The following is a 14,629-nucleotide window of genomic DNA, read 5'->3' as shown; positions in this document are numbered from 1 at the left end:
ATTATGGATATGGTCGTCAAGTCGATACACCATCGTAAAATTTATGCCTGTTTATAGGTTTTAATATTAAAATATCGTTTAAAATGATCATAAAGTATGAGCTATACAAAAAAAATAAAATATATATTTTATAATTGGGAGCTTGTAGACTGTAATCAGAAAATGGTACTTTACAAATTTGTTATTTTTTACCATCAAAATGTAGAGTCTAAAGATAAGAGCTCATGAACATCTCACAACAACAATTGGAATAAGATAGTCAAGTGTATAAAATGCGGTCTTGGAGTATAGCAACTAAAAAAATTGTATTCTTATATGTATAAGAAGTGTGCCAAATTAAAAGTCCCTACATTTTATTATAGAAAAAATCAGGTGTTTTAAACATTTAGTTCATAAAAACATTGAGCTATAGCATTATTAAACATACCGCCTTATGTGGATTTCTTGATATTGGTCAGAGATGCATTAGACAAATTATAAAAAAAATATATACAATTGAAACAAAGTTAACAATTCTACTGGTAAAATAGATGGACCATGCTAAATATTAGAAATAGATAAAAGCGAATTAGGTTAATTATATAGCACAAAGGAAACTTATCAATGTTGCCTGAAGGGTTGAAATGTCTAAAAGAATCGCCCAAGAAACATAAAAACGAATATATTTGGCAATTGAAAGCCGAACTAGCCAAATAAATTAATCAATAATAAATGCATTCTGAATTAATATTACACAATGGCAGAATTAAATCTTTCATTAAATTAAAAGACTATTTTGTTGAACAAAAAACTGTAAATCAAATATTAGAATTAGTAATTAATTACAATAGCTATAATTTTAACATTTTTAAGAGAATTATAAAGTAATAAAAACGTGATTTTCGAGGTACAAAAGAATAATCTTATTTTTTAATTTATTTATATGATTTATGCAAAGATAGAACTTAAAAGGTGATTTGTTTACAAATATTATTAAATTTAGTTTTTTCTCTTTTTGCCATTTTGACTTTTTGAAACAGGGGTATAAAAAAATATTTACATGTTATAAACACCCAACTAATCCCTTTTTAAAGCACATAATTAATATAAAACATGACATTTTAAGATTACCAAATTACAAAATCTAATAAAGTAAAGAACGTCTAAAGAAAACTAAAAATCGAGACATAAATCAAAGTCAATAAAAAGAATTAGAAATTTTAAGTTTGTCAATAGAGCGGGCTGGATACTAATAAAGAAAAGTTGTTGAAAACACAATATGAGATGTAAAAAATATTGAGGGATACATAGGAAGGCGTATACTATAGTAATTAAATTTAAAATGAAATTAAACATAAATCAACAAGATTATTTAATGTAACGTAAGTTGCAATTACTCCTCGTAATGAATCAAACAAGTTCGCAGAAGAAATTTTAATGTTACGATGGCGATTAAACAAACATGTATCTAATGGGAATGTGTCATGTGTGACACGTATATACCAAAAACACTCTTAAATTTGTTCTAGACTCTCATTTTTAACACAACTTTATTGATATAATATTTACTTATAATTTTAAATTTTTTGATTTTCCCATAGACAAAGCATCTACGTTCTACGTTATAAGAAGTTAAGAAAAATTAATTTACAATTTTTTAGTTAAATAAAATAAATTCTAAACCTCATTTATATGTGTAACCCTTGTTGTTGCAAAAAGAATTTTGAAGCATCCTGTCTAAATATTTATAATTTAAGTTTGATAAGCAAAAATAATTTTCATTTATTATGTTTCAAAGATTGTTTTTTCCACTTAAACTCTACTTATTAAATACCTTTAAGTTTTTTGTAGATTTGATGTAGCAATACCAATGAGATAATGCAACATCAATTAATGAATATTTTTTGTTGTTTAAATCCCACTTTTTCTTACTTATTTCTTCTTTTAAATCTTTAGTAATAAACTTATCGGAATATTTAGAATCATGTAATAGATCGCTAATCATTTCAATACAATGATTTTTATAGAAATCAAACACGTCTTGACTAAATGTAATTACCAGTTTGCCATTCCTTTGATCCATTTTTGGAAGAAAATGCTCATCTGCTAGGTAATTAATAGCATTATCATGTTGAGAGAAAAACTCTTCAACGAATTCCTCGTTCTTCTTCAAAGCTTTTTCTACATCGGATGTGATATATAATTTAACGCTTACTTTTTTGTTTTTATCGTATAGATTCGCATTGTCAACCAAACAAAACAATATAATGTGTGACTTTATGTCTAATTTACTAACATAATACAAAGCTTTTATAAAATTAGAAAAAAGCAAACGACTAAGATGTTCTTCCGGGTTGTTTTTATTCACTTTCTTGTAGACAGTAAACATATCTTCAATATCTAATGAACTGTTTTTTTTTGATTGTAGAGATGATTTTGCTGAAGATTTAGCTGGATTTATAGAATACCAAGTAATCAGCCCAAAAATTAGTAACACAACTACAAAAGTAATCTTCTTTATGTTTACAATCATATAAGGAGGTTGAAAAACTATTTTTTAAAATAAACAAAAAAGAAGAGTTATTGGTAAGTTTCATCTAATAATGTATTTTTCAGTTGGGAAATCCCAATCTCTCGTTCTGACGTATTTCTGTTTTATACGTAACTCTAGATCTTTTTATATGATTAGTTCAAAATCATAATTCGAAATAATCCGAAAATGTAAAATTATGATATCATATGAGTTCATATACATAATATTATTTTATTATGTCGTAGTCGATCAAAAACCGACCAATAATCTTTCGACAAATGTAAGTATTTGATTGGCTACTTAAACTTTGTAAAAACATTTCCAAAAGAGGGCATGGAAAATAATTATAAAATACTTAGCATGGTATTTTCCTTTTTTGTTCATTATTAATAAAATAATCATTTTTTTTTTGAATTATTATATTTTTAAGTAGACATATAATTGGCTCATTTCGCGAATACATCACTTTAAGCTTAAATTAATCCATACGCGTTAGATACTACACGATTTTGTGATGTAACAATAATAACCGTCAGGCGACGAACCTAAGCTGACAATAAGAATCCCCAAATGTGATTGATTCTTATTTAATACAAATGTGAAGGATGATAAAAGTGACAGGTGAATAATTAAAATTGAATACGAGCATTTAGAAAGTTACTTTTATTTAGCAATTTACTCTTTTCGGAATAGACTTTCGAAATGGTCTATTCCAAATATTTCCTATTTATTTATTTTCCAGCCCTTACCCTTCACCGTATGTATAACTAACAATCCAAATAAATCTGTAATTGATACTTCGTCTTTATTTTAGATCAGACCTCGTGTCTAATCACAATAACTATCAAGTTTCATTTTTTTATGAATATTTATACTTTAAAGCATTATACATGAATTACTTCACTTCTTTTAAATTTGATTTGCATGTAATCGAATTCGTCAAATTGTAAGCATCTAATTTAAATAATTATAATTAAACTAAATGAACATTCCAAGTAAAAGTTTTTGATTTTATTGAAGAAATTATTGGTTAAATTGCGATGTTACCCCCCCCCCCCACCCCTAAAAAAATAAAAAAAGGGGAAAAAATAAAAAAAAGGGGAAAAAATAAAAAAAAGGGGAAAAAATTAAAAAAAGGGGAAAAAATTAAAAAAAGACAAAACTAAAATTTATTCAATTATTTCAACATCAAATTCAGGGGCTAACTCGTAATTTAAAAAACAAATATTTTGAACTTCAAAAAAGCATAACATTTTTTCAAGTAGTGATTCTCTATAAATTAACTTAAAACGAGCTAAAAAAGTTTTCGAATTAGATTCATTAAAGAACCATGGCTTGTTCCTTCTTTGCGCAAATCCTTTTTAATTACAGACCACATTCCTTCAATTGTTTGGGTGTGGTGGCCTGTTGTTGGATTTACAAAATTTTGTCTATGATTTACAGTTAAATGTAAATAGTTATCATCCGGACATAGTTCCGAAAACCCTTCATAACCCCGCCAACAATCAGTAATAATTGTAGATCCAGGTGCGATTTTTCGTTTTATTAAATCGACAAGAGTAGTTCTTGATCGATTTTCAACAATTTCGAAAAAAAAAGAATTGATGTCTCCTCGTACAACTCCACCAACGGCCCAAACTTGGTATTGAAGGATTCTACCGTTATGGTTTTTACTTTTAACAAGCAATGTCTCGTCTATTTCAACTACGCAATTTAAACCTCCCATGGTTTTGTTTTGAAGGTAGTTGAAATAGGATAAGAATACAGCGTTATTAAAACGCGTAAACCAGCGAGATACGGTACTACTATCTATATCCAATTCGATAGTAGCCGAAACATTGCTTACACCTTTAACCCATTCACACAGCAAAATTAAAAGATCTTCGATATCTAATCTAGAACTTTTAAAAATGCTTTCTTTGTAAATGTTACCTTTGTTTGAGCATTTTCTCCCATTTCGTCGTAAGTAACAACGATATTTGTCCAAATTATTTCTAATTTTGGTCATGGGTGTCATGCACTTATTGCATATTGGTACCTTCAATATATTTTTTTCAAGAAGAAATAAAAATAATTCCTCTTTTTTATATATTAGTTTTCTAAAATTTTAGTTTTCCCCTTTTTTTTATTTTTTCCCCTTTTTTTATTTTTTTAGGGGTGGGGGGGGTAACATCGCAATTTAACCAAATTATTTAATTTTTTATGATCAAAGTCGTTATTTGTAAAATTTCGTTATATATTTCACCATCCATAATATTTTAACGCCTAACTTCGTTTTTTAAAATTGAAAAATAAGACTATAAAAACCTGTAGTTATTATATTTATCATCTTACACGATGTGTGTTGATCTCTTTTTAATTTTCTCTTTTATCAAAATGAGTTTTTTTTTCGTTTTATCATAAGGAACTGTTTTTTATATTTTCTAGATCAATAATAAAAAAAGAGAAATTTTAGAGAATATCTGAATATAAAGTAGAATGAATTGCTAATAACCTATATTCAACGTATTTTTGGGTTTTAAATCCACTGATCTATTAAATCTCCGTAAATTTAAAATTTATAATAATTATGATGTTTTTTTTGAATAATTCAACATTTTAAAAATAATGTTACTTAATTAACAATGGAAATGTAAAAAAAATAAGTTCTAGAAATATTGTTTATGTTGTGTCTATGAAAAAGAAGAATTTTATAAGTTTAAATAATTTTCTGATTGGTAGATTAAATTATCTAAACACGAATTTTGTTTTAAAAATTCGATTTGTAACATTTAAACTCTCATAGGTCAATTAGTATGCTGTAAAACACAAATGATTTTTTTGTAGGAACCGTTCCTCCATCTCCGAAAACAAATAAAAAAATGAAAACTCGTCTTTGTCCCACTAAAATTTATACATCTAAATACCTAACATATCATTTGCAAATATTGTATTTCCCATCATACTTCGTCATCAAATATTCAAAAAATGTAAATGTATCAGTTAATTTTTTTTACCTAATATATTATTTATCAAACATTGAAAAAAGAAAACAACAAATTAATAATGTAGAAAATAATAAAGAAGTAACCTATATGATATATATATATTAATACTATCATTAACTTTGTTAGATCTTTTTGGAATTTTTTATTTCTATTGAGATCGTATTTGATTTGTAGGGAGTAATGTCATATAGGTAAGGAACAAAAATTGTAAAAAAATATCACGCTACGATTTAACACGACTAAATTTAAAAACATATTAAAAAGAAATTAATTGCAAAACAGATGGCACAAATGATAATTAAGTCAGTATAATTATGGTTATCATTGAATTATTTGGTCAGTTTTTTACAAGTTCCACAATAATTTTTATTAACGGCTCTTCTGGCATGTGTCAGCCTTCCATTGGTGTAGACGCTAAAAAGTTTCTTAGTTTAATATTCCGAATATCACTTAAGTTAGTTAATTTATGAAACTATTATTGGGTACACTTTTTTCAATTCCCCCACTGCCGCACATCCTATTTAATCACACCACCTTCTAGCTACCTCTACTATCTTCTTGGTTCCAGATCCATTTTCACCGAGTCCCGGCCGGTGTTCAAAGGAGATGCTCCTTAGGGTTTTCTTTATAATTCTCATTTGGATGTAGTCTTCGGTACTAGTCGATAGGCTGATGGCATTAATATAATTGCTATGGTTTTTGTCACAATTCCGTCCTATTTCATGACGTATGGTATTATTTCAAATAGCGTAAGATATATTCATAAAAATTTCCCTCCATATTTCAGTTTCTCCTCCTACAAGTAAAAAAATATTTTATCCTTAGAAGGGTACGATAATGACGACGAAGACGAAATATACACCAAGTAACATTAACCAAATTCACAATATTATTTTAGACACGCTTCTCGGGTGTGGATACCACACTTAGATTTCTCTTCTGGTTGCCCATGCCATTCTTTACAAAAATAAATATCTATAAGAAAAAAATCTTAGAAATTTTTTTCTTAAAAAATGTTTAAATAAAAAATTGATTTTCTTGACACATAAAAAAATCATAAATTCAATCAAATTAAGAACGTAACTTTGTAAATCTTTATAAAGTTATCATGAATGGGTAGTGGAGGCAGTATTAATTAAAAATGTCTGTTCAAATTAAATATGATGTTGTATCTAAAAAGAAATTAAAAAATGCGGTATGGTGGTGATACCAGGGATGAGAGGATAGTAAGTGGCATTCTAAAATTCTCACCCCGCAATACTGTTTTTATAGGAATTATATTTATTTAATTGATCCGGTGGCCATAAGTTGTTCCTTGGCCTTGAATAAGGCGTAATGACTAGACATTTTGTTTTTGAGCTGTTGTTATTCTCTTATCATCTTTAGATAATTGTTGGAATAAAAGAAAAAGGAATAATTTTGGAAAATATTATTTAAGGCAAATAAAATAAAATGAAAATTTATGTTGAACAATATTAGAACCACAATTTACGTATTTGGAAATAAAGCTCTTAAACGTAAAAAAAATTTATGATTAAGGATATTTTGTAGCATCATGTCTTCGTATGAAACTGATCTCACTAGCTTTTTGATTTTTTTTAAAAGGGTTTTTTAGAAGAGAAAAAAGTCAGTCTTAGACAAGATTCTCTAAATAATATAACTTTATCGTTTAATTTAGTTTAAAGATAGATTTTTAATAAATATAAAATTGTTTCGCAATCAATAGATTAAATGACGCTCGATAATATATGTAAAATGAAATAAATTTTAATAAATCATAGTGTATTATTTTCAAAGAACTTTTTAAGATAATATTCATTCTTTTCATTATTCTTTGGCACAGTCGATTTAGAATGTAATACAACTTTGATTTTTTTTGTTTCCAATTTAGTACTCTCTGTAGCTTTATCTTTTTTAATATCACCTTCTGACTCTTCTGTTGAATAATCTAACGCCGGAAGATCCACATCTTGAATCAAATCTTGTGTTTCAACAGTTTTCGTGTTAATTGGAGTATACTTGTTCACAGTTATTGCCTTTTCTTGTATTAGTACGTGTGATTCTGCAGTAGTATATTCTGTTGAATTAATATGAGAATTTGCAAACATATTTTCATTATATAATTGTATAATTCGCCACGGACAATCATAATCTATTTTAAGATCAACGAATTTCGAAACTACAAGTTTAAGATCTTCTATTTCATTTAAATCTTTAAAAGAAGAGTAAAAACTCAAATCGAAAACTAAATCATAGCTATGATAAGCTAAATATGCAAAAAGATGACCAATTGGTTTCAGCTTTCGTGATATATTTTTTTTCGATAAGAATTTTGTTATTAATTTTTTAAAGAGAAATCTTAAATCATACAAGGGATTTGCACTCGACATATATAATCCTATACGTATTAATTTACTTACATCTTTATGCATTATAAGAGCATAGAATACAACATCAGATGCATTAAAAATGGCTTGCCAATTAACTTCGGAATAATGAAGTTTTTTCTGTTTAAATTGATAGCTATCCGAACAATTAAATTTGCTGGTATCGATTTTATTTAATAAAACTAAATTATGAGCATCAAATTTTGTAATATTAGGATTATTTAGTATTCTAACTATAAAATCATCATCGTACACATTTATTTTATTTCTGTAAGAAGGTATATTCTCGGGATCTAAAATTTTTTGTATTACAAAATTAGAGTTGTTTTTTGAAGCTGCAATTGATAAAATAGAGATACAAATTAACATTTTGGGTGTTAATAAATAGTTTATAAAATCTTTTGATATAATTTATAACGATAGATTTTTTTTAAAAATATTTTAAAGATGAAATAATTTTCAAAAAGAAAAGGAATTTTTTAATTATATAAAATATGTGTATGTTAAATTTTTATAAAAATGATTAAATAAAATTACGATACAATGACACAGAATGGGCTGTAAAAAAATAGGCACTTAAGATCAAATAAAACTCGACAAAGATAAAATGAGAAAATTAATTTTAAAATTTTAGAATGTTTGTGCTACAATTTTTTAAAAATTTAATTAAAGCTCTGGTTTACAATTTTATTAATATTGTCAATAACTTTATTCTTATCTTCTAGTCCCTCTTTTGAAATTGCTTATAATTACTTTTTGTAGCCAATCAAATCTGTCCATTTGTAAGAAGATGATTAGTCAGTATTTGATCGGCTACGACAAATATCATATTATTATTATTATTTAATGCGACATGAATGATATTTGTTAAAATAGTAAATATTTATAGTGCACTAGAACACTGTGGGTTTTCTACAAATTATTGTGATAACTTTTATGTTGTAACTTTAATCATTTGGTTGTTTGAATTTTTTTATACTGGGAACTTACTAGCTGAGAGTTTCAGTATTTTTAGATTATTTAATTAAACTTTAACATTGCCATCTTAGATCTTAATATATTTCTGTTATTGCGGTATTATTGTATTTTAAGATTCAGTTTTTGCAACTAGTAAGAATAAAATTGTTATTAATATTTGAAATAACTATAGATTTAATTAGTTAGATTTAATTATTTAGATTTATAAAATAAAATTTAGATTACACACAAACAAAGAGAACATTGACCAAAATAATTAAATGTTATTTCAACAAGTTTTTTTTTACCGTTATTAGGAAGTATAGAGTAAGAAATTCTATATAATTTTAAAAAAATCATCATTGATTAAAAATGTTTGATTGTGATTTAAAATAGAAAAGTTACGAAAATTTAAGTTTAGGAATTTGATCCTTTTTTAGACTTACAGAAAAAATTAGTTGTCCACTATAATGTAAGGTTTAACATATAATAAGATTTTTATAACTCAAAGTTTAATGTATAAATTTGCTTTAAACAGTGACTGCCGGGACATATTAAAAATTTACCAAAAAGGCGAACGTTTTTACTATTTAAAGATGTCAAAAATTTTATTGCCGCAAAATTTTTTTAGACTAAAATGCATAATGCTCACAACAAACTAAATTAAATCTTTTAATTTTATACCTTTGTATTTTTTTTTTGCGAACAAAATATTTAAACAGAAAAATTGCTGTACTTAAGTTATAAAACTACAGCTTGATTGCCGATTAATTACGAAAATATATGACCTAGATAACAAAAAAAATATTTATGCAAAGTGGGGACTCACGCATGGACAGGTAAATTTGCGTCACCGTTATGGATGATCATACATTCAACGTACTAAATTACTTATTAATGTTAACAATATATAAAACGAATAATGTAATTAAGAATTTATCCTATTTTATTAAGTGAGGTAAAAGAAGAATTTGATGTATCATTTAATAATTATGAAGTGGCAAGTCTTAATTTTTTTTAAAAAAGTTTTAAAATCCCTACGTTCATACAAACTAAATTTTTAATTTTGTTTGTAATTTCAGTAAGTATTCATAATTGCAAAAGAAAAATAAACAAACTACAAATAAAGACTATAGGCCAATACCGTAAAAAAATAGAATAATTAAATTTATAGTATGTAGTTTATAATTTATTTTTAAGATCAGAACTCTTGGGCCGCTAGAGATGAAATTTTATTAAAAACTTATTTATTTCAGTTTCTGTTTTTATGGAGCAATTTTATTTCATAGTTTACTTAATTAATTGAAGAAATTTTAACCCATACAAGTTTGACGTAAAGATATGGAAAGAAATCAAAATGTATTACGTCAGGGGTTAAATCCAACTGCATACTGAAAGATGTATTTTTATAAAAATAAGTTTTATTTATTGGTTCTCAAAGACCGAGGAAGCAATTGGCCGATGACTTACAAATTACGCAGGCCTAAATATGGAATAAAGCGCTTAAAAGATGCTCACTTAACACTATTTTTCGTTTTTCAAAAATCTTCTAATGTGTCATCAGCAATTATACATATAAATACCATCCCTCCGTAGGCATGAAACTGAGGAAGGGAGGTAGAACATGGAGGCTAAAAAAGCAAAAAACAATCTCAATTTAATGCTAAAATAATATTACGTCGGCGACCGGAATTAGCATCACAATATACATTAAAATGAATCAAAGCAAGACTTATATTCCCATGTTTGCATTTCTATATTCACATAAAAATTTGAATTTTTTATCCCTTAATTGTAAGAAAAATAAAGAAAACAATAACCAGCGAATTAAATAATATCATTTTCGAATTGGCAGAAGATGAAGAACGATCCATAGCTGAAATATCGAGTATGGATGATTTACATCGTAAAACCATTGCATCTATTATTCGAAACCAGCACAATCAACCTACAAGGTCTATTCGGCGGTTGAATCAAAGCGAAATGCTTTCAAATACAGACCGGGTTGTTAAAACATAGTTGATTGTGCAAACGATATGACTTTACAAGAAATTTCTGATGAGTTCAATTTACGAACAAATGTAAATTTGTCAAAATCTTCAATATCGAGAAAACTCAAAAAACTCGGTAAACAAAAAAAAGGCTCAGTTTGATTCCTGTTAAACGTAACTCATTGGACAAAATAAATCAAAAGAGTATCTATGCCTCCGAAATTAGTAGGTACTCGGCCGAAACCTAGTTTTTCTTGATTAAACTGGGTTCAACGCTCATACTACGCGAAGTTACGGATATTCAGAAAATAATATTAAAGCCTATAAGAATGTGCCGGCAAATCGTGGCCTAAATATAATCTGTATGTATGTAATTACTATAAATGGATTATTGGCATTAGAGTATAAACGCGGAGCATATAATTCCGAGAGTTTTTTGAACTATGTTGAAAATAAATTATCTAGGTTCTTTTGAAATAATCCCGGTAAAGTTCTTATAATAGATAATGCCAGTTTTCAGCATTCGAGGGAAGTTTTACAAAAATTAAATAATCTAGGCATTAATCATAAATTTCTGCCTCCTTATTCGCCACATTTAAATCCCATTATAGAGTTTTTTTCGATGCTCAAGGCAAGATTTCATCTTTTCAATCATCAGAAAGTCTAATTGAAACAATTATTGAGAATGTTTTGAGTTTGAATTATAGCCGTAAATGTCCTGCGTTTTACAGAAATATGATTGGTTGGCTAGAAAAGGCAAGAACAAGAGAAGATTTTATTTAATAAACATTTTTTATTATTTTGAAATTTCTTATTTTTATGGGAATATGGAAATGCAAACCCCCGTAAAAAATATAATTAAAATGAAATTATTTGTTTTGGAATGAAAACATATGTTTATTTATTGAAAAATGATGTATTAAATTATTTCAAATGGGCAATTTGACATAAATATACGCCTTACAACTTTCATTGTAGTTGATCATAGATTATGAGTAACAAAAGTCGAGTCTATTAATAGCAACAACGCGTTATTATTTATGACAAAGATTTCAATAACGATGACAGGCGAGACATAATTTAAAAAATGTGATTGGTTACAAAATTAATGTGAATTTATATTATGAAAATAATAGAAAGGGCATTTTCGTCTATTAAAAATATTTTTATAAGCTTTAAAACTCGTTAAATCTTGATATTCATCGAATTTAAACTGTTTTTGAAGATCGAAATAAAAATCGAACACGATTGCTTTATTTTTTGTTTTTGTCCCAAAATTTACAGAAGAGAAAAGATTACAGGTTTTAAAATAGCCAATAATACAACTTATCAACCTAGTTAGTTAACAGTTATAGACTTACAATATACAAAGACTATACTGTCTTTCTAAATTTCAATGACATAAAATAACATTATATGTGTTAACTAAAATAAACTTTAATCCATCAAAAAATATTATTCCCAAAAATCTCTTTAAGATAATGCTCATTATTTCCATTATGGTTTGACTCAGCCGAATCATTGTGTATCACATCTTTATTTTTGGTTGTTTCCGATTTAACATTATCTAGAGAATCAACATTTCTTTTAATCTTGCTCCGAGACTCATCTGTTAAATAATCTTTTGTCGGAGGTATAAGAGCGCGAAATAAATCTTGGGTTTCTTCGGTTTCGATATAAATTGGCGCATCATTTTTTGAATTATTGACGTTATCCTGTATTGATACAGATAATTTTGCAGTATTATTTTCGGTTGAATTAATATGAGGATTTGCATACATACTTTCATTGTATAGTTGTATTATATGCCAAGGACAATTAAAATCCATTTCAAGATCAACAAATTTTGAAACTACAAGTTCAAGGCCTTCTATTTCCTTTTTATCTTTAAAAGACGAATAAAAACTTAAATCGAAAACTAGATCATAGCTATGATAAGCTAGATACTCACAAAGATGGCCTATTGGTCTCAATTTTCGTGATGTTCTTTTTTTCATTAAAAATTTTGTTATAAATTTTTCAAAAAAGGATCTTAGATCAATAAAAGGATTTACATTCGACATATAAGCTACCATACGGATTAATGTTCTTACACTAAAATTACTTACTAACCCAGAGAATACAACATCAGTTGCCTCGTGGATGGCTTGCCAATTAATCTGTGAATAATGAAGTTTCTTCTGAATAAACGGATAGCTTTTTGGACAACTAACGAAATTGTTATAGGTATTATTTAATGAAACTATATTATGTTCGACACGTTTCGTATCATTGTGATAATCGGGAAGTCTCAATATATCATCATAATCATCATACACATTCATTTCATTTATGTAAGAATGTATATTTCCAGGATCTAAAACCCTTTTAAGTACATGATTAGAGTTGTTTAATGAAGATTCAATTGATAAAATAGATGCAAATATCAGCATTTTTAGGGTTGTCAAAAAATTCATTCATAAAAACCTGTGATTTTTTTTAATTAGGATTAATTAAATGCTTGTATAGTATAAAATAGTTTTTCTAACAAGTATTTATAAGCAATTCAACTAAAAAAAGTAATTGTAAAATTTTTATCAAAAATAAACAAATTGAATTGCTATTTAATAACATTTATTGAGAAGTAAAAACGATTAGCCATAATTTTTCTGAATAAAAAACACATAAAGATATTTATAAAAAAACTTGATAAAATTTATCTGTTTTAATTTATCAAAAATTTAATTAATAGGTTGGTCGATCATACGATAAATATGATTTAAGTGTATATTAAACACATCTATTTTGCCTGTAAATTATATGTTATGGGAATACCTTATATATTATAGTCACTTAACACATATTTGTCTTTTCAAAAATATTGTGTAATAAGATTTTATGTAGACATTTTTTCCTTAGTTGTACTTAATCTCATTAATAAATATAAAAGTTTACTAAAGCATAGATACCTACAACTACGCATTTATGCCTTTCGTTTATATTTTTTATGCCATAAAAAATGATATATAAAAACGAGGACCAAGAAAAGGCATGGGTTATTGACTGCTTTCGCGTTAAGGATATTAAATATAACATATATTTGTACGCAAAATTTGATTCTTCAGTAAGATATAAATAAAAACACATGGTTTAGGCAGCTAATCGCCGCCATATTAATAAAATTCTCTTAGCATTATAAAAACAATCTTAAATTTTGAACAAGCGTTTGATTTTTTCAAAACTGATCTATGATCCTTTTTTTATTATTTTTTATCTTAAAAAATAGATAACATTGTCTAGAGATTAGATTTTTTGATATATATTTATTTCCTATTTCCAATAAACATGTATATAGTATTTGTTGCTGTTCTTGGTTCTTTTTTTTAAAACTCGTTATATAAGGATAAAAAAAATAACAACCTATAAGGTTATGTTGTAACTATCTTTCATTCGTTTGAAACATTTTTAGGATTCCATGCCCAATATAACTAAAGATTATGCTTTATTTGTACGTTTTAGGTATTTTGTCGAAAATATCCTAAATTTTTGATGTGTAAATTAGTTTTTCTTTTATATATCATTAGTAAAATTATTTTTATAATTTTAAACAAACGTGAATTAAATACTTTAGATTACACTATAGATACTTACAAAATATATTACAGATTATCTACAAAAAATTAAAATTATATACCTTTGTAACTTATGTTATGCTACAAATATTTCGCTATTCTAATAATGAAAAGTAGAAGTCAAAGAATTATACTCAGTTTTTGTAAAAAAATATTAACAATTCTCCGTAAAATGTGTATATAA

At 26.4% G+C, this 14,629-nt stretch overlaps 3 protein-coding genes across 3 annotated transcripts; all 3 read right to left on the bottom strand.

Annotated features, from left to right (window-relative positions):
- Positions 1 to 1,798: 1,798 nt before the first annotated feature.
- VNE69_10170 (putative SP-containing protein) lies at positions 1,799 to 2,512 on the bottom strand (the record flags this gene model as incomplete). The annotated part of the gene is made up of 1 exon (XM_065474893.1): positions 1,799 to 2,512. One exon carries the CDS (start codon positions 2,510 to 2,512, stop codon positions 1,799 to 1,801), a length of 714 nt encoding a protein of 237 aa, XP_065330965.1.
- Positions 2,513 to 7,274: 4,762 nt separating this feature from the next.
- Positions 7,275 to 8,255, bottom strand: VNE69_10169 (putative SP-containing protein; the record flags this gene model as incomplete). Its single annotated transcript, XM_065474892.1, has 1 exon — positions 7,275 to 8,255. One exon carries the CDS (start codon positions 8,253 to 8,255, stop codon positions 7,275 to 7,277), a length of 981 nt encoding a protein of 326 aa, XP_065330964.1.
- A 4,024-nt stretch (positions 8,256 to 12,279) lies between these two features.
- Positions 12,280 to 13,266, bottom strand: VNE69_10168 (putative SP-containing protein; the record flags this gene model as incomplete). Its single annotated transcript, XM_065474891.1, has 1 exon — positions 12,280 to 13,266. The coding sequence occupies one exon, from the start codon at positions 13,264 to 13,266 to the stop codon at positions 12,280 to 12,282; it is 987 nt and encodes a 328-aa protein (XP_065330963.1).
- Positions 13,267 to 14,629: the final 1,363 nt, after the last annotated feature.

The sequence above is a fragment of the Vairimorpha necatrix genome, chromosome 10 (assembly GCF_036630325.1).
Source record: "Vairimorpha necatrix chromosome 10, complete sequence".
NCBI classification, from domain to species: domain Eukaryota; kingdom Fungi; phylum Microsporidia; family Nosematidae; genus Vairimorpha; species Vairimorpha necatrix.
Note: the sequence above shows the minus strand (reverse complement) of the source record. Positions and strands in the feature narration are given on the sequence as shown.